The sequence below is a fragment of the Melanostigma gelatinosum genome (assembly GCF_949748355.1).
Source record: "Melanostigma gelatinosum genome assembly, chromosome: 16".
Lineage (NCBI taxonomy): Eukaryota > Metazoa > Chordata > Actinopteri > Perciformes > Zoarcidae > Melanostigma > Melanostigma gelatinosum.
In genome coordinates, this window is record NC_136649.1 from 22,496,833 (window position 1) to 22,516,339 (window position 19,507).

Below are 19,507 nucleotides of genomic sequence, written 5' to 3' on the forward strand. Positions count from 1 at the left end.
GTAACATGGCAGAACACCAGTAAACAGTGAAATATCAAACATTACATTGTTTAGTCATGTTTTCTGATCTAGAAACACTGACTCTGTTTACCCATTCACTGTTATCTGGCCCGTGACTTCTTCGTCTATAAATGTGTAAATAATGGAAAAAATACACAAAGCTTACATGTATTCAATACTTTTAACTATAATTACTGTGCCGACTTTAAATATTATGGGGTTATGTGTAAATAATTAACGTTAAATAAGTCAGAAATTGCCAAAATATTGGTTTCAGTTCATGAACTAGAGGCCCGCTTAAAAGATGCAAATGTTATGACTTTGCTTGTAAATCTGAGATCTGAAGGCAAAAACAGTAAAACATCACTGAGTCGTGAAGGGATTTAACGGGGATGTGCAATGTGCACACAGTGCAAACTGTTAATATGCTCAAGCGTCTACGAGCTTATAGTTCTGATCCAGGAGATCACTTCTCTGTTCTCCTGAGCAACCGATCATGGACATTAATCGTGGCTTAGCTCATAGAATCCTGTGATTCACACAAGAAACAAAAGCCTCCGGAGTTTGATTGACAACTTTCACACCGACCTCGTGGAGCAGGAGATTATTTAGAATTTGGACGCGAGCACATTACGATAAACAGAGTGTGACTTCAGGTTTGGTTTTCGTTTCTTTTAAGTAGGAGCCGCCCACATGAAACCTTTTTATATTGTAGATTAGAAAAACCTGAACACATTTGTTCCGCAAACAAACAAAAATAGCAACACAGAGTAAGAACAAAGCGTTTCGAGGAGCCACCTCCATCACGAGGCGCAGAGCTCGGTCCATTTGCTGCTCAGTGAGCCGAGGCGGCGTCCAGGCTGCATCACAACACATTACGCACCAACAGGACACCGCCAGCCAAAACACTCAGGCAGCCAGTCAGCCGTATCACAGTCCAAACACCTCCCAAACCAAGTACGAAAAGCTTCTGTATGAATCGGTTTTGACACGCAGTCATTGTGCACCAAGCTCTGTCTGGCTGAGAGACATCCTGCTGATCGTCTCCACAGAGGTATCGAGTGAAAGAATGTTTGTCACAGTCCGGCCTCTATTTCCCATTAAGAGACTACTTATTGCTGCATGGGGGGGGACAAACACCAGTAAGTGATGTTACATGACAGACGGTAGGGAGCTTTAAAATCTATTGATAGAATCAGGGAAACAATTCAGCAATAACATGCACCAGTGTGCCGACCCACTGAGATGTCACGACGCGGCCTTTTAAAAGCTGGAGAACAAGAGAACTTCCTCCTCCTCACAGCGCCGATGTGAACACTGAAATAAGATATTCTGCCGAATGTGCACTTCTGCACGCTGTTGTAATTGTTTGTTAGAACGCTATCGATGACGACGGCTCAAGGCTCTTTTCTGACAGAACGTATGCAAACCGAGTCCCGCAGACGAACCAAGAACAATGAGAAGCTTCACCTGGATTAACACCAACGTTATTGATAAGAACAAATCAAAAACACCAACGACAAGGAGCAATGAATTCTTGTCTTGTTTCCACCCTGTGTGTTTATCCATCTCCTGCTTTGAAGCAAGAACACGGAGTGTTGTTGTATGCTGGGTCACAAGGACGCAGTCAGATATGGACAAATGAAATGAGGAACAGAGCGGAGGTTTTAAAGATCAGCACTTTAAAGCCCTGCTGGGTTTGGATATCTCCTGAGGCGGACGAGGCCTCACAGGAACACGCGCGATGGAGAAAGTGGTCCGACGGTCTGACGCCTCCACACACTTTCTGCTCCGCCGGAAATTACAAGAGCAGAAATTACAAGTCAATGATAATAAAAATAGGAGTGATTGGCTCCTTTAGAGGCTTTTCACTGTGGGAACGACTGAGGTTCAAACAAACACCGATACCTACAACTCTGTGTCCTCTGTCCTCCACACTCAGGATAATGCAGACTCATCGATCAGTGGATTTAAACGACAGATCTATAAAACTGAGTTTCTCTGCAAAGAATAACACAAAAGCATAACTTTATATCACTGAAATGATTTTGTATGTTATCCACGTAATCATAAACGAGGAAGTAGCGATGGATCCAAGAACAGAAGTCTTTCAGCCAGAGCGCCGCTGTTCACTCCACGTGTGGAACCAAAGTCAATGTTTGTGTCACCTGCGTACTTCAAAAACAGCAGTTCTGTAGTTATTTTAACCCAAAACACAATCTCTTCCTAAAAAGAACTCAGTATTTCACAATCTTTTCCGAATTCTAAATGAGTTTCCCGTGAAGACGGACGTTTATTTTGAAAGGACTGGATATTAATGCAGGAGCGGAAATTGACGTGCGTTGCTTGACTTTTGTAGGAAAGTCCAGCGAGGAGTAACTTCTTGCATGATGTCATACGAACCGTTGCACGAGGATACGATGACGTTCCGCACGTTGTCCAATAATGTCCAGCAGCACCAGCGATCAGATGCAGGGCAGAAACCTGTTCAGGCAACAGAACGACGTCTTCAGACAAAGATTGTGGTTTAGGTTTCAAACAGCTACGTTTGCAACATAACTTACGTCGTCAAATACCTCCAAAGTCAGGTCAAATCAGTGACCGTTGACTTGTGGATTCACACGGGACACAAACAGCGGTCTCCAGGGTGAAAGTCCTTCAGAGAGTGAGTTACTTTGATGAGTCCTTGACGGTCCGTCAGTCGGCCTCCAGCCGTACAGAGCGCGAGCATCAGGTGACGCCTGCTGCAGACATTGATCGACCTTCCAGCTCGCGGTTACATCTGACTTTATCTCGGGGAGGATCGGAGGTCGCCGGTTAGCAGACATGTGAGGGGGGTCTCAACATCCGAGGGCATTATTCACACTCTCTGCTCCGTGAAGTGGCTTTCTGACTGATCGGAGTGTGAGACAGGTTACAGAGACACTCTGGGACTCGTTGGTGATCACAGCCCGGCCCAATTGTCCCCCACTGTCAGCTGTTACACTTCACAACCAGTCTATCATTCCTCACACCTGCTTGATTCAATTACCCCCCCGCCCGCCGCTATCCGTCTGACGGTGAGCTCCACACACTTCTCTGCTCCGCCGTACATTACAAGAGCAGAAATGACAAGAAAATCATCATAAAAATAGGAGCGATCGCCTCCTTTAGAGGCTTTTCACTGTGGGAACGACTGAGGTTCAGAAATGAAGGAGCGGGAAGAGATTCACCGCCAGACAACTGTTGATAATTATGGAAAATGGGCTGTCAATCACCACACACACACACACACACACACACACACACACACACACACACACACACACACACACACACACACACACACACACACACACACACACACACACACACACACACACACACACACACACACACACACACACACACCTCTAAAGCTCAGCTGTCGTATTAACAGCAGAAGATATTCCTTCATTTGGTGTACATGACGGTGGTGGATGTCGGGCAAAATTCGCCCACAAGCGTTCAAGAAGTAACATCTGAGTCAGATCACTGAATGCACTGAATATTCCTGTTTTTGTACTGAATCCAAAAAAAAGACAATATTCCAAATAAACTGTTTAAATGACGAATGAAGGTGAATATTCCCGTTTACATGCAGCCGTGCATATTCAAATGAACGCAAAAACGACCCCAAGCGTCATCTTCACCACCGGTGAATCCCACGTTAACGTCGTTCTCTTCTGCGTTTGACGGGTCGACGCTCACGTCGTCCATCACGTCTAAATGTAGAAAGTTCTGGAGCCACTTGTGCCGCTTTGCTTCAACATTCCTATCCACACCTTCTCTAAAAGATATTTGTTTATATCCAAAAACCTGTTGATATCCAAGTCCTTCATGATGTTTAACAGTAGGAGTGTTTCTCCTTCTTCTCTTCAGGACGTCATCTCTACTCCAGCTTACTCCGATCTTAACGTACAGTTATTAAGCTACTTTCTAGACGTCAGACGCCCCGAAATAAAGCATCTACGAATACATAATGGGCCTTCAGTTTGTATGCATTTGGATAATTTACTGTCATTATGCAACACAGGGACACAGTTGAAGCTCATCCGTAACACAAGAAACAAACAGTAGTACATTCCTGAAGTGCAGTTTTTAAATTTGCACCACAAGGAAAACGGCAGCAAAATCAATAAATAAATAAATGAATACATAATAAATATAAACACATTTTGGACAAGTTCACGAGTCAATATCACGACGCTTCTCTTCAACAACTGCGTCGGCTGCACATGCAGCAGATTTAACCAAACATCGTCTGCTTTGTGCTCACCGAGACACTTTGCTCAAAAGGAAAAGCAAGAAAAGTACACTCGTCTCTCCTTCACATCCATTATTCACGGCGCCAAGGTGCCCAGCGCTCTCCTCTCCATGTTTAGCATTCTGTTACGAGTAACGCCGTGACTTTCTGAACGATGCTGAGGAGAGGACGGCGTTGTGATTCGAGAGAAGACGACTGTGAGGCTGTGACTGGTAACGCAACCTCCAGAGGACAGACGGACGACTGCAACCAGTCGTGCACTCGATACAGTATCGAGGCACACAGGAGGCGGACACGGTTTGAAAAAAAGAAAGGAAGACGGAAGGTCACTGCGACTATAATCCCTGGACGAGCTGGGAACATATGGGTGGATTTGTTCAACAAATAACACTCTGCTTAACCTCTGGAGCTGCTGCTGAGACGTCCATCAACAGAGGAAACGACGTGGACGGCTGCCAGGAGGAAACCAGAGGAAGAGCATGAATATGAAGCAGGGCTACCATCATTCCTGTGAATCAGTGAGTTAAGAGCACAAACGCTCTAAATGCAGAAATACATGTGGTGATGACGGTCAAAGCAGCCGAGACGCATTCACCCAGAGCTGCAGCTCAGGACCTTCACGTAGAAATAAATGTCCTTTACGTTCGATCATGCTGATGAAGTCTACGCACACTAACATGCACACACAGCCGGCCCGGCGACGTCAACACAGCACAGACGAGCTCCGATACCAACGTTACTCCTCTTTACCTTCAGTCGTTTGTTGCTATATCAACGCTCTGGATCCCGTTTACTGCACCTCTACATTGAGTAACGATGAGCTAGTAAACCTACAGTTTAGGAGTTATGAGTAAAAACATCTATAAATGGAAACCTGGTGAGTTTTTCCTCAACCCATGACTGAACTTTCTACTAAATCTCACTGAATTCTGATCGGTGGTTTATCCTGCAAAGTAACGAAACCACAAACGGGAGAGAGACCTCCGAGGAGGAGGAGGAGGAGGAGGAGGAGGAGGAGGTGAAGTAATTGATCTGATCAGGCAGCACATCGTCCCCAGAATCGGGCTACTTAGTGTTCACAGCCTAATGCTGAACCTGATGAGTCAGAGGAAAAGGGAAGTGAGAGGCTTGATATGAGGGAACGCCTCAGAAATAAAACGTGGGAGGGATAGTGAGAGGGCATCGCAGAAAGAGAGAGAAAAGAGAGAGACGATAGAGAGAGAGAGAAAGATGGCTTTTTATGGATTAGTGGACTAATCACCTCGTTGTTGCTGTCAGAGAGAGAGCGAGAGCGAGAGAGAGAGAGAGCGAGAGAGAGAGCGAGAGAGAGACCACACACAGTACAACCTCCCAAAGCATCCAACAAGACAATACAGATCTCTCCCTCTCTCCTCCATCCCCATTGTTTCTCTCCTTCTTTCCAAACTAGTCAGGGCATCTCAGCCGAGGGGCCAAAGGGGGGACACCCTGAGCTGCTTGCTTCCTTCCTTCCTTCTTTCCTTCCCTTATCTACTTATTTTTTATTGAAATTCTCGTCCTCTCCTTCCCTCCAGCTCCACCATCTTATCCCCTTCCTCCCGGCATCATTTTCATCAAACCTTCCTTCTCCCCATCGCCTCCCCTTTTCCTCAGGCCTCTGTGGAGAGTTGGATAAGTGGTGCTGCGATGGAGGGGGGGGGGGGGGGGGGGGGGGGGTCAGGAGGAGGACTCCCAATCCACTCAGTGAAACCCAAACTCGTCTTGGGGATTGTGTGGAAGCAGCTCCTCGGCTCCAGGAGGGTCCTGGCTGGAGCGCTTTTAGCATCAGGCGGGGTTTTAAGTCGGATAAATACTTGGCCAAGGGCGAGAGCATCACAAAGACCTTTCTCCCCCCGGCTCCCTGCTGTCCCTCCTCCCCTCCCGTCTCCCCTTCCTTCCTCCCCACGCTGAGTCTGGTAAGTCTCTTCCTTTTAGCATACAGGGCCGTCAAGCCGGGGATCCCCGGGCCAAATAGGCCGCATCCTTCCGCCTCGCAGCGCTCCATCACCGGTGCCTGCCGAGCCCTTTTGAACCCAGGTAATACCCATAATGCCCTGCGAGGTGCAGCCTGTCAAGCGATCCTCGTTTTCTTAAAGCTACCGCCCCCCTTCTCGCGCTGCCTCACCCTATTCACCCCTTCACCTGCATCTCCTTCCCATCGCTGTGTGGTTTTAACTGGCCTCGCCTCTGTGAGCCAGCTGTCCTGTTAAAGTATCTTCACACTTCTGTACCATGAAAAACACTTGCAGCGAGGGGTTGACGACTTTTTTACGCTGAGAAAGTCGAGTCGTCAAGTTCAGAAAAGGAATTTTCTCTCTCAGCCAATAACGCAGGTCAACACTGACGAATACATTTTAAAATTCATGTATTTCAGCCGTAACCTTCTCAGCTCGCTGATGTTCGTGCATTCTTGTTCTTGACACTAACTGGCGGTGCGTCAGCCGGAGCGGGAAGATTATAGGAATCAGACAGAAGAGCTCGAGTTTCATACAAAGCTCTTAAACGAGGCGGTTCAGAGAGCAACCGCCGTTATTCCTTAAATGTTACAGCTCACAAAGAGGAGAGACGCTCTTTCATCTGCTCCGAAGAATGAACATTTTGTCAGGTTAATACTGGGGAAGTTTCATTTAGAACAAAAAGGAAGCCGACATGCTCCTCTTAAAAAAGCTCCTCCACCTTAGAAATAGAGCATTCAAACGCCTCCGAATAGACAATAAACAGAGTCACAGCACTTTATCATAACTTATGAAACTCTTTCAGACTTTTTTTTTTTTAATGACAGCCATACTTATTTCATTCTGTTAACATAGCACTCAATGGATGTAAACGATATTCTCGTGTTCTTACAGAAACCTTTCACTGTTCTAATATTTACCAATCACCTGAATATCTTGTTTTCTGTGCAGGACGTACTTTTTGAGTCCAGTTTTGACTCGTGTTGGTCTCAGATGCTTCGGGAAGATGAAGTTTACAGATGACTCCCACATCCATCAGGTGACTGTTGGTTTATCTTGTGAAGAGCTACACAACGGCTTCAGTTCCCCCGTCGACTGACAGCAAGGTCGAGCTCCACCGAAAATAAAAACAAGTGAATGCTTTATTTAGAATACTATCACCGCTCTACCTCATGTGTGTGTATTGTGCAGGTGTACTGTAAGCTTTTGTGTGTATTGTGCAGTACACTTTATGCATGTGTGTTTTGTGCTGGTACAGTGTGTGTGTGTGTCTGAGTGATTGCTTGTGAGTTGATGCTTGTGAACGTGATGGTATTCCTCAGAACAGGGAGACGTGTGCTGGTTCAGAAGAAGCCATTCAGGTCTCTGCTGATGGCGGCTGATTCGGTTAAGTGGTCCATTCATCCTGAACCGTCTCAAACGAGGTGAGACACGTGTGGGAGGACAGCTGGGAGGGACGGACAGAGGGAGGGACGGACAGAGTCGCACTAACAAGAGGAAGAGTCAGTCAGATGTCAGTGTGGTTCAGTCTGGGTCGCTTGTACGAGATGACCGACTGACGGGACAGAAGGACACGCTGTCAGACGGAGACACGCTCACCAGCTCGGTTCTGATAAATAAAATAAAAAAATATGTATTTTTCAATGATATTTCTATAGAATGAGTGAATGTCTTAAAAAAAAAGGACATTTCTGAGAACTGATAAGCGAATGTGTTGTCTGTAAGCCTCATCAATCAATCAGTGCAATCTGCTGACAGATCCTGACGTCATTCTACTGGAGGAACAACGGCCTCTCGCCTCATTCACTCAAGGTTAGGTTTGTTTTCCTCGACTTCCATCAATCAACAGACAAAGCATTGTGAGACCGTTTGCTCCGACATCGACTAAACCTTCAGCGAACTCGGCCTCTAACATTCTGCTCTCGTTAAAGACAATAACTATCCCACAGCTATGGAAGACATCCTGCGTGGTACCGGTACCAAAGAACCCGCGGCCCAAGGACCTCAACAGCTACAGGCCGGTGGCGTTGACATCCCACCTGATGAAGACCCTGGAGAGGCTGGTCCTTGCCCATCTCCGCCCTCTGGTGAGTTCATCCCTGGACCCACTTCAGTTCGCCTACCAGTCCGGCATCGGGGTGGATGACGCCGTCATCTTCCTGCTGCAGAGATGCCTCTCTCACCTGGAAAAGGCTGGAAGCACTGTGAGAGTCATGTTCTACAACTTCTCCAGTGCCTTCAACACCATCCAGCCTGTGCTTCTGAGGGACAAGCTGGAGCAGACCGGGGTGGACCACCACCTCACCGCATGGATCCTGGACTCCCTCACCAACCGTCCACAGTATGTGCGGATACGAGAGTATGAGTCACATCGGGTGTCCTGCAGCACAGGGGCCCCACAGGGAACCGTTCTGGCTCCATTCCTCTTCTCCATTTACACCTCGGACTTCAAACACAACTCTGCCAACTGCCACCTGCAAAAGTTCTCTGACGACTCTGCAATCGTCGGCCTCATCTCCGCCGATGATGACAGAGAATACAGGGAACTAAACCAGGACTTTATAGGATGGTGCCAGCGGAACCGCCTCCACATCAACTCCAGCAAGACCGAGGAGCTGGTGGTGGACTTCCACCGGGGTAAACGCCCTCCTCCGACACCGGTGAGCATCCAGGGACTGGACATTGAGGCCGTGAAGTCGTATAAGTACCTGGGTGTTCACTTAAACAATAAACTGGACTGGACTGACCACGCTCACGCTCTTTATAAAAAAGGACAGAGCAGACTCTTTCTGCTGAGGAGACTGAGGTCTTTTGGGGTGCAGGGAGCACTCCTGAAGACCTTCTTCCACTCCGTGGTGGCATCAGCCATCTTCTATGGAGTGGTCTTCTGGAGCAGCAGCATCGCGGCAGCTGACAGGAGGAGACTGGACAAACTGGTGAGGAAGGCCAGCAGCGTGCTGGGGTGTCCACTGGATACTGTGGAGGTGGTGGGAGACAGGAGGATGATGGCGATGAGGATGATCTCTCACGCCTCCCACCCCATGCAGGACACTCTGGCAGCTCTGCACAGCTCCTTCAGTCACCGGCTGATTCACCCCCGGTGTCTGAGGGAGACGTACCGCAAGTCCTTCCTCCCCGCTGCTGCCAGGCTGCACAACAAACTGCTCTCGGTAGAACACTAACACACTGAACACTTCTGAACACTTTAATTCATTCACCTGGTGCAATATCTAATCCGTGCAATATCCAATACGTTTAAGTATTTCTTATATTTTTATTCCGTCTGTATATTCTGTATATACTGGTATATTTAATATTCTTCTTCACTGTCTTATTTTATAACTGTTGAGCTGAGGCCGTTTGCTGTCCCGCTGCCAGGAACAAACAATATGGAAGATGGCCCAGGATGACTGTTTTACTGTTTACTGTTTAGTTTATTTATATTACTTGATTTTTATCTTTTATTTTATTTACTTGTGAGCAATGCTGCTGTAATCCTGTAATTTCCCCACTGAGGGACGAATAAAGGATTATCTTATCTTACAACACTTTTAAATAGTGGCAGATAAGAAGTGGACATCGGATGTGCTTTGCTTTAAAATATATTAAAATATGTTTATGTTTTCTTTTATGGCTGCAGTTATGGCTGGAAAGCAGCAGTAAATGATGCATTAACCACTAACACAGCTGTAATATTTCCTAATTAGTGGTACCAAATGATCTTTTCTCTCACTGCAGCTCTACAACGCTGTGTAGCGGATCATTCATGTTGTCATACTCTGGAAACCAAAATGAATGCCCGCCGTCTGTCTGCCGGAGACATGAAACTGCCCACGCAGCCTGTGTGATGGTCTGCCACGCCAAGAAGACTATCAATCACAGCCAGAGCGCATCGTGTCTCTGTACTGTTTACGAGCGAGCTGAGGCCGTTTGCTGTCCCGCTGCCAGGAACAATCAATATGGAAGATGGCCCAGGGTGGCCCAGGATGACTGAAACGGCGCAGTATGTAAAGAGGACAAATCATAACACGTTCCGAGGGAAGAGTGCTCTGGAGTTCTGGCAAACTGAAATATTGGCTTGAAGATTTGTACAATGTAAAAAACACTGCTGTTTCCTGCCAAACACTTTCAGGAGAGATGATGGTAACACTTTAAAAAAAGAAGCATCGGCTGAGTGCCTTCTGCTTCTGGACTCACAAGATGTTCGGTTAACACGTCTTCTTCCTGTGACTGAGCGAATGCACACGATGCGATGGACCTCCAGCGGCTCCAGTTGAGTCCGATAGCAGAAGATATGTTAGCGGTCTGAAAGCTCGACTCTTCCTCCTGCAGGTTCTGCTGCTCTGGTTTCTACCTGAACCACCCATTGAGCCCTTGCCCTCTGCACTAACCCGAGACCGTTCTTGCATCCACATCAGCCGCTGACATGAGGACTACGTCTGTTTCCACCATGCGAAACCTGACCAGGGTTGGAAGTTGTTCAGCTTAAACTGCCACGTTACGAGTACCTGAAGACGTTGTGGGTTGAGTGCTGAGGAAAGACAAATAAACTGTGGTTGAGGTGTACCGGCTAGTTATGGTTGGGCAACTAAAACACCGAGCCGAGGTCTGGTGGAAGTCGTGGTTTTGGTTGATACTCAAACGACCATGAAGAACATCCCCGTCTTCAGCCTTCAACACTTTTCCTGTCCTTGTGGTGTAACACAGCTTTCTAGGAATCGTCTCCATTATTGAGCAGAAAACAGCAAATCTAAAGAGGTTCTATATGAGCAGCCTGCAGTGTGACACTTATTTGCACGATGAGATAAAACCTCGTGAGCGTTCAAGCATTCAGAATGTGTTGAATTATGTACAGCAGCTTTGGCCTGAAGGCTGGAAGCTTCGAGGAAAACAATGCGACCGACCGTGATTTCACCAAAGAATCGCCCGTTAGGAGACATTTCACTGGTTATTTTCGAGCTAATCGTCTGAATGAAACCGTTTAGACATCTGTCCGTGGCTGCATCCTGTATATCTCTTTCACCTTAATGCCAACAGATTCACACGTCTGTTCCGTTTGTTACTCTCCATTAAAGCCTCCAGAGCAACGACTGTACTCTGCTCTGCAGTCTGTGCAGAGAGTTTAATAATTGATTCCCTGAAAGTTACTTTTCCTGCAGGATATGGACATTGTTATAAAAGCTCCTTCAGGCCAGCAGGGACAGCAAGAACTCCAGAAAGAAAAAGGCTTCCGTGAGACATTTTTGGGAAAAACAAATCTCCCAAAACAGCTGGAAGGATTTAATCCTTAAAGATCGTAAAACCACAAGATATGAAAGAGAACAAACACTGTTGAATCCATGAACATGGGTATTATTCAACGCCTTCCTCTCCCACTGGAAGCTGCTCAGAGATCTTAAACCATGAGAATACTTGAGAAGCACTGTTAGCGTCTACAAAACATCAATTACAAGAACTAATAGAAACTGTGTGGAGTAAGCAAACAGTCCAAGCACATCTTCACACATACTAACAGCTATTTTTTAACAATCAGTATGTTTACATGAACTCCAAGTGACCAGGTTTGTTGGAGAAACCAGTTTAGAGAAGAAATGTGAACGCGCACTCTCGTCTGTAATCGCGGAAGGACTTGCCATGTGTAGATGCTTGGTGGTTCCTCTGTCTTCAGGTCGCGCCACAAGAAGCATAGCAAATGCTCGTCCTCAGGGAGCAGCCTCACCTGGTGAAACATGCCCTCGACATCACCACTGACAGCAATGGTGTGCTCTCTGAATCGCAGCATCTCTAGCAGACTGGAACTTAAAGTGGGGCCAGGCAGCAGCAGCTCATTGAGGTCGACTCCCTTATACACAAAAGCTGGTTCCTTTTGAGAGGTTTACTGACGACAGTCAAACAAGCAATTCTGAGTGTGGTTTGGTTGTTTGCACGCACACAGTCTTGAGAGTCAAACTCCGAACAGCAACATAAACTAATCTATTTACAGACACGGCCGTCATTTCGCGCCGCCTCGCTCGTTCAAGCCTTTTCACTTCCTTCACGCCGTTAATATTAGTCCGCGAGCAGCTGACTGCCGTCCTCTTCCGCAGCGGGCGTAGTGCGGTTCCTGCGCCGCTGCTTCTCCGGAACCCGTCTGAGGTCGTCCTTCGTTTGTTCATCGACATGGTGATGTGTGTACTATACTGGGCTTCACCGACGCCTACATGTTTCACACGCGTGCAGTCGGCACGTAAACGATTATACATGTGCCAAGACGGTTTCCAATGATTCACTTCTCACGGACCGTTAAGCTTAGCTTCATAAGATTCGTGATGGCGCAACACATTAACAGACCTGCGCCATGGTTGATGTTAGTAGCCCCCCCCCCCCCCATGCGCTTTTTCCTACAATGACAAGTCTCCAGCATGCTCTGGTTTATACGCCCAACAACCCCCAAACAAACGTCAGCACACATCTTTACATCTCATGGCAATCTGCACACAACATTCAGTGTGTAGGAGGTGAAGATTTGGCCTGAAAACAAGATGAAAGGTCAGAGTCACCGGATCGATAAGGAATCCACCGCATTCTACGTTCCTGCAAAACCACCGATACGCTAAACGTCAAACTTCAAATGTCAAACCAGACTGTCCTCATACAGTGTTCGTAGCAACACCTACGACAACGAATGCGCTGCAAGTCATATTTATCCTACAAAATCAATTCCTATGTACTGCACATAATCAGGAAGTATATTTGTTTCTGGCGACTGGGTTAAAACTACATTTTGGAGTGTTGGACCGACCAACCGACAGCACCATACTCGGACCACACCAACTAACGTGGCAAAACGTTCACGCATCACTTCAAAACATCAATATGTCATAGAAACTCAAAGAAACAGCATTCCCTAAGAGCAGCTCTCTCACTGGCGCTTATATCTGGATACAACACATTGCAGGTAAGTAGAGAAAATGAAAATCAGCCATTTCACTCTCAGAAATGACCGAAACCACAACAGCAGATGCTGCCCGGCTCTGCCGACGCAGCGTGGTTGAAGCCGAGTATCTCCTACTTACATCCCACCATCATCATGGCCACAGAGAAGATCTTCTCCCCGTCGCTGGTGGGGGCGATGTTGCCGAAGCCGATGGTGGTCAGGCTGGTCATGGTGAAATACAGCGAGGTGATGTACAGGGAGTCCTTGCCGGGGCCGCCCTCCCATCGGCCCAGGCCGCTGGCGTTGTAGCGGTAAGGCGATCCGAGGCTGAGGGCCAGCTGGTAGAGCCAGCTGTCCCCCTTGATGGTGTTGGTGGCCTTGTCGATGACCTCGTAGTCTCCGATGCTGTACCTGTTGAGGACAACGTCTCAGTCGGAGTACAAGACGGCAGAGCGTTGAGCAAACCGACACATCTGGAGAAAAGCTTCAGTGAAACAAGCATTAAGATCCACTTGAAGAGCCGTTTGTTCACAGATCTTCTGAGATCTTCCCCATTTATGTTATTGATTCAAAATATTTCACTTCAGCAAAGTCAATGATTCATATTCTGTGTTGTAAAATGGCTATTTAATATTACAAAATGAAATGAAACGGGAGGAGGGGGTAATATTCTGAGAAAAATCACAGAAAATAAACTGATATTCTCTGAGATTATAGCGATAAAAGTTTAAAATGTATTTTCAGATAAGAGGTTGTAGTTTTCAGTTCTGATTTGAGTTTTTTCGAGTTAATTTAGATTTTCTTTTTCCGAATATTTCCTCGTTTTTCATGAGAGATTCGAAAAAGTAGAAAACTACTGCATGCAATATGTGAGAAAATACCCCTTAAATACATTTAATCCTCACATCCTTAACATTATGTAACAACATACTAAATATAATGCCTCGAATATGACGGGTTACTTAATCAAACCATAAATACGGTTATTAAAAGCATTAATCATTCATGTCAGAGCAGACTGAGGAGCACAAACAACATTTAAAGCCTCACTTTGGTCTGTCGAGGCTCGTATTCAGTCAGCAGCGCAACTAACTGTATTCACTTTTATCGAAATAGGAAAAGTCAACGCAGCTTTGGAGATATTAAATGAAGGCGCTCTGTTTTTTGTGAAGTAAAACTGCAAAAATGGCCGTAGACGGAGCAGAAATGCTTCTAAATGTTCTTGTTTGCTGTTTAATGTTGGCGAGTGTTGCGCAATGAAGGAAGGATTTGAAAAATGGTGTTTGCTGTAGGACAAAAACAAATCAGCATATCACTCAATGTTGTATGAAGGAAACTCAACAAAGCAGCAGCAGATGTTTTGTAATGTACGGGTGGGCGGGGGGGGGGGGGGCAATGATTAGCATACAGAACCAATTAGGAACAGTTAGGAGGACGGGTAAACTGTTGAATTGGTGCTAAACTGTGAGGAAATGAGAGATCCCTAAGTGACGGTAAAAACTGTTTACCAGATGCAGGCGAGCCAGTGAGCCACCAGCCCGAACACGCAGACCAGCAGCACCAGAACGGCAGCGCCGTACTCCAGGTAGTGGTCCAGTTTCCTGGCAACCCGGCCCAGGCGCAGCAGGCGGACCACCTTCAGGGAGCTGAACAGACTGCTCATGCCCTGAGGGGAGGGAGGGGGGAGGGGAGGAGACAGAGGAGCGAGAAGAGAGGGGTGGGTGGAGGATGAGTGAGAAAAGAGGAGAAACAATTACATTCCAGGTAAAACTCTGCTGGGCAACAAATGACGTTGCCTATGCCCCGCCCCCTTCTAGTTCTGCACACACACATTGTTAAAGGCCAATACACCGAAGGTAACGAGTGAATGCTGTGACAATGCAGTGAATATTCATAACTATTTATACCTGCAGCAATGCTAATTTGCAACAGTTGCATCACTTTGTCAATAAAAGGTTTGAATAGATTTGTGCAGGCAGAGGATCAACCAGCATTCAGGTGCTTCATTCTGGTTCTGAAAAGTGAAGCCGAAGCTTCACGTGTTAAAGCTGCATTCTCTCTAGTGTCCACCAGGGGGCGACTCCTCTGGTTGTATAGAAGTCTATGAGAAAATGACTCTACTTCTCTCTTGATTTATTCCCTCAGTAAACATTGTAAACATGAGTTTATGTCTCAATCTCTAGTTTCAAGTCTTCTTCAATACAGCATGATGTTCATTTAGTACATTATGGTCCATTTAGAGTCAAACAGACCATAAAGCAGGGGATGCTTTAGGGCGGGGCTACACGGTGATTGACAGGTCTCACCAGAGACGTATACAGCGTCTCTACGTCACTCCTCCTCAGTCCTAATATGGTCACTTCCTGTTCACTTGTTGCACAAAGCCAAGATGCCAATGGCTGTTAAAGTGTGTGTGTGTGTGTGTGTGTGTGTGTGTGTGTCGAAAGGCTTTTATTGTGAAAGTTGAGGACAGAAGGTGTGCATCTAATCTGCTCTGCCTTTGTCGAGGAGTACTAAAGTTTGACGTTGTGTGCTAGACGACGGAGTTCATGTTGCACACTATAGTGTACGTTGTGAGTGTGCCCTGTCTGACTAGGCTAAAACAAAGGCTCCCAGTGACTTCAGACAAAAAGCAGCTTAACATATTCATTTGTTTTCCTTTTTTAAATCACTAGAATTGATTTTTGTAATACAGTAAAACTTCATAATTCCCCAAAAATGACATTTAGAGGCTCAAATGTTGCTCTGAAACACCAATCTCCAAGTGATTTGGAGACTCGCATGACCTTGTTACATTTGTATTTCTACACTTATATTTAATAATGTCTAAAAACAAAAACACACTACAGCCACACACACCCCCACACACACTATGAAGGCGCTAAGATGCTCTCATCTCCACCAGAAGCTTTATTTTGTTTATTTTCCTTTCTTTCATAAATGTACGTTTCTATTATAAAGTAGATTTCTCATTATTTGTGAGCACTTTGATTTTTGAGCTTTGACAAAATGTCATTTAGAAATAATTTTGATGGATGTTGAAGTGTGGCTCAGAATGCAATTTGCACACTTCAGCATCCGTCAAAATTATTTCTAAATGACATTTTGTGTGCGTTACGAAGCTGTAAGCTCAAGAGGAAACAAGCAGAAACTGAGAAGACAAACACAGTTCGGTGCACAATCCATACTTCTCCCTTCACAACACCAACAGGAAGTAAACCCGTCTCCTGCAACCTCAACCTTTGTTTTCAGGTTGGCCAGTAAAGCAAACCAAGAGCAGAGAAGAAACGATCAAACCTTCAAAAACTAATTTTATTTATATATATATATATATATATATATATATATATATATATATATATATATATATATATATATATATATATATATATATATATATACACAGTTGAGTTCTCAATTGTCACTTTTCACCAAAAAAGCAGTCAAAGGTGCTTTTTTAATCCTGAAACATTTGAAACACGAGGATAAACGTCAAACTGAATCACAAAGTACATTTGGTTTAATAGCCTTTTGTTTAGACTCGTGAAAGAAATTAAATACAAACTGTCTGTGGGATATAAGTGTTACCACGTTAAAGCAGCCACTTAATCTCCACACAATAACTTGTTTATTTTGAAAAGACTGTATTCATGTATCGAGTGGCACTTGACACGTGTTGCTGGACTTTTGTTGGAAAACGCACAAAAAATGAGGACTTTTCGTAGGACACCATGAACCGGTGTATGAGGACACCTTGATGAAGGGTAACTGACCTTTGCCTAAAATGTCTTATTCAGCATGTGGTTGTTACTTAGCTCCACCCTCATGTGTCACCTCAGGTTGCAAAAAAAAGAAATGGCGCCAACATGCAGAGTGTTTATATCCCCCCCACTGACTCCACGGTGCACAGCTCCCTCCAGGCTCTGTCAGCGTGGCCGTGGCAACACGCGCGCCCCGTAGAGAGGTCAGCCCGGATTAGACCTTTTCTCAGCCGCCCGCTGTGAGCTGGCGGGCTCCTCGGTGACAGCAGGTGGCTTCAGGACCCCGTGGGTTTGTTTTGTTTTCTCCACCACCTCAAACACACACTTCTCACACCATCTCTGCTGCGACGTGACGGAGCATCGGCAGCACAACTCCTCCTCGTGAGAATCTTACATCATTTGTTGCTGTTTTACAGCCAGAGCTCGACTTCTTCATGTCGATGTAACTGCTGACCTGTGTGAGTCTCCGTGTAGGTGACGCTGCATCTCCAACACATCAACAGGAAGAATCAGAGAGGGACACTCTTTCACCTTCAAGAAAACTGTGCGTCTGTGTAACTTCTGCTGGTCTTTGGTCAAGTAAACATCTTAACAGCTGAGTTCTGGGGATTTGTAACAGAGAACACAGCATAAAGCATCGACTCTGGTCGGCGTGGTGACGCCGGCGCGCATTCCAGAAATCGACGTCATCGTGGCAGACGCGACGTGCACAAAAGCGCTCAATTGTCACAGCTTTTCAGACGTGACTGTCAGAAATATTTCACAGATAAAAACACTATTTACATGTGTAGGGACAAAGAAGGCCAATTTGTGTTTAGATGCTTCAGAAACAGGAGGTCTTCAAAATCTACATTTGTTTCTAATGAATTTCTTTGGACCGATTAAGTGAACATGGACATTTTGCCAGGGCACACCGGAGGATGTCTCACGGCACACTGCTCTACAGCGCTGAGCTGGAACATGCATCAGCCATTCACATCTCTCTTCATAGATTTAAACCTGTTCAAAAGTGAAAAATCCTGCATGAGAAGTTGGATTAAACTGACGTGCTGTAATAATCCCCCTCAAGAGCTCTTTCAACACTCAACATGTTTGGATTCATAAGTGGTTGTCTGTCAACATCTGACCTTTGAATCCAGAAGAAGCTCCATAAGATGTCATGTCTTTGATTTCAGGAATGAGTCGTACTTTATCGCTCGTTAACATGCCTGAATGTCGGTTACGACGTCAAACTGTTAATCTACAAAAGGTCAAAGTTCAACCAGGAGGCAGATAAGAAAGACCCGTTTACACCAGTTTAGGTCAAAAGTTTTCCAAATAAATAATGTTTCAACTGTAAATTGTCTCTCAATGTAGTTAAACAATTAGTTGATTAACTCAGAAATGTATTCGATCATAAATTGTATTATTATATATTATTATAAAATATGAATTGTTTAATAAAATGATTCATTCATTGTTTAATCTAAAACATTTGCTTTAACTTACTTCTTTCTATTTTATAGCGTTGCAAAGTGACTATATTTAGGTTTTTGGGCTGTCCGACACACAAACCTCATCAGTTAATCAGATAATTCGTCCATTTACATTCAATTGTGGTTAAAAAATATGTTTGACTTCTGCAGATCGTCTTCACAAAGATGAGGAGAGTTCTCCGGCGGAGGAAGGTCACCGTTTGGACCCGTGAGGTCCTCACACACCAGGTGCACGTACGCGTTTGTGTGCGTGCACACCAGTTGGCAGCGCCTGCACGTCTCCAGCTCGGCACGGCTTTCCAACTAAAAATACTTCCTGCCTGCTTCAGCCAACAGAGTCGGCAACGGGGGGAAGTCGGCCCGCAAGGAGTCTATAATAATCTCTGCCGCTTTTTCTTCCCCACTGCACCTCGAGCCGCCCACCCTGCCCTTCACTCAGCATCCGGCTCTTCTTCCAGCCTGCTAATGCGGCAACAAAAACGTCAATGTTAGCAAAGAGGCGACGAGAGACTCTTGACTGTGTCCTCTTCAGTGGCTGGAAAGTTACGCGACATTGATTTCCTCTCGGTCTGCATCCCCCCCGACTCACTGCCGGTTTAAAAGACAAAGAACAGAAAACGCCACCCAGCGTGCGGCTCATCGAACCCATGCAGAGACGCCTGAACCACGGCATCAGGAGCAGTTCAATACTCCAGACAGGTTTAACAGGCCGAGTGTTCAACTGAGACACAAGGGCTCAATATCGGCCTCAATTAGCAATATTTAAGCCACTAATATCACATACATAAAACATTTATTTTCTTGGCACACTTTGTTTATGCACTCGATATTTTTTCATGTAACTTGAAAGAGGTAATGTCTCCCAGGAGGACAATTACGCCTTAAAGTCCTTCACGGCCTGTTGGACAATGTTCCAATAACGTCATCCCCGTGCAGGGGGCAAGCGATACTGCTTTCTGACTCGCTGGAAGTTGCTAAATTTGTACCTCCAGTACAAACACAGTTTAACCTCTTTAAGTACGACATCCTGGCTTGAGGTATATTAAACTGCTGGCACCTTGGCTGAAGTACACAACAGACTACTTTCTAACTTGTTC

At 45.7% G+C, this 19,507-nt stretch overlaps 1 protein-coding gene across 1 annotated transcript in view; it reads right to left on the bottom strand.

Annotated features, from left to right (window-relative positions):
- Positions 1 to 19,507, bottom strand: part of kcnh5b (potassium voltage-gated channel, subfamily H (eag-related), member 5b) — a gene marked incomplete at both ends in the record, with an annotated part of 71,990 nt that overhangs the window by 29,266 nt on the left and 23,217 nt on the right. Inside the window, 2 exons of the mRNA XM_079286863.1 lie at positions 13,314 to 13,585; positions 14,683 to 14,840. Of these exons, the coding sequence (XP_079142989.1) occupies positions 13,314 to 13,585; positions 14,683 to 14,840 (430 nt within the window). The remainder of the gene's footprint in view (positions 1 to 13,313; positions 13,586 to 14,682; positions 14,841 to 19,507) is intronic.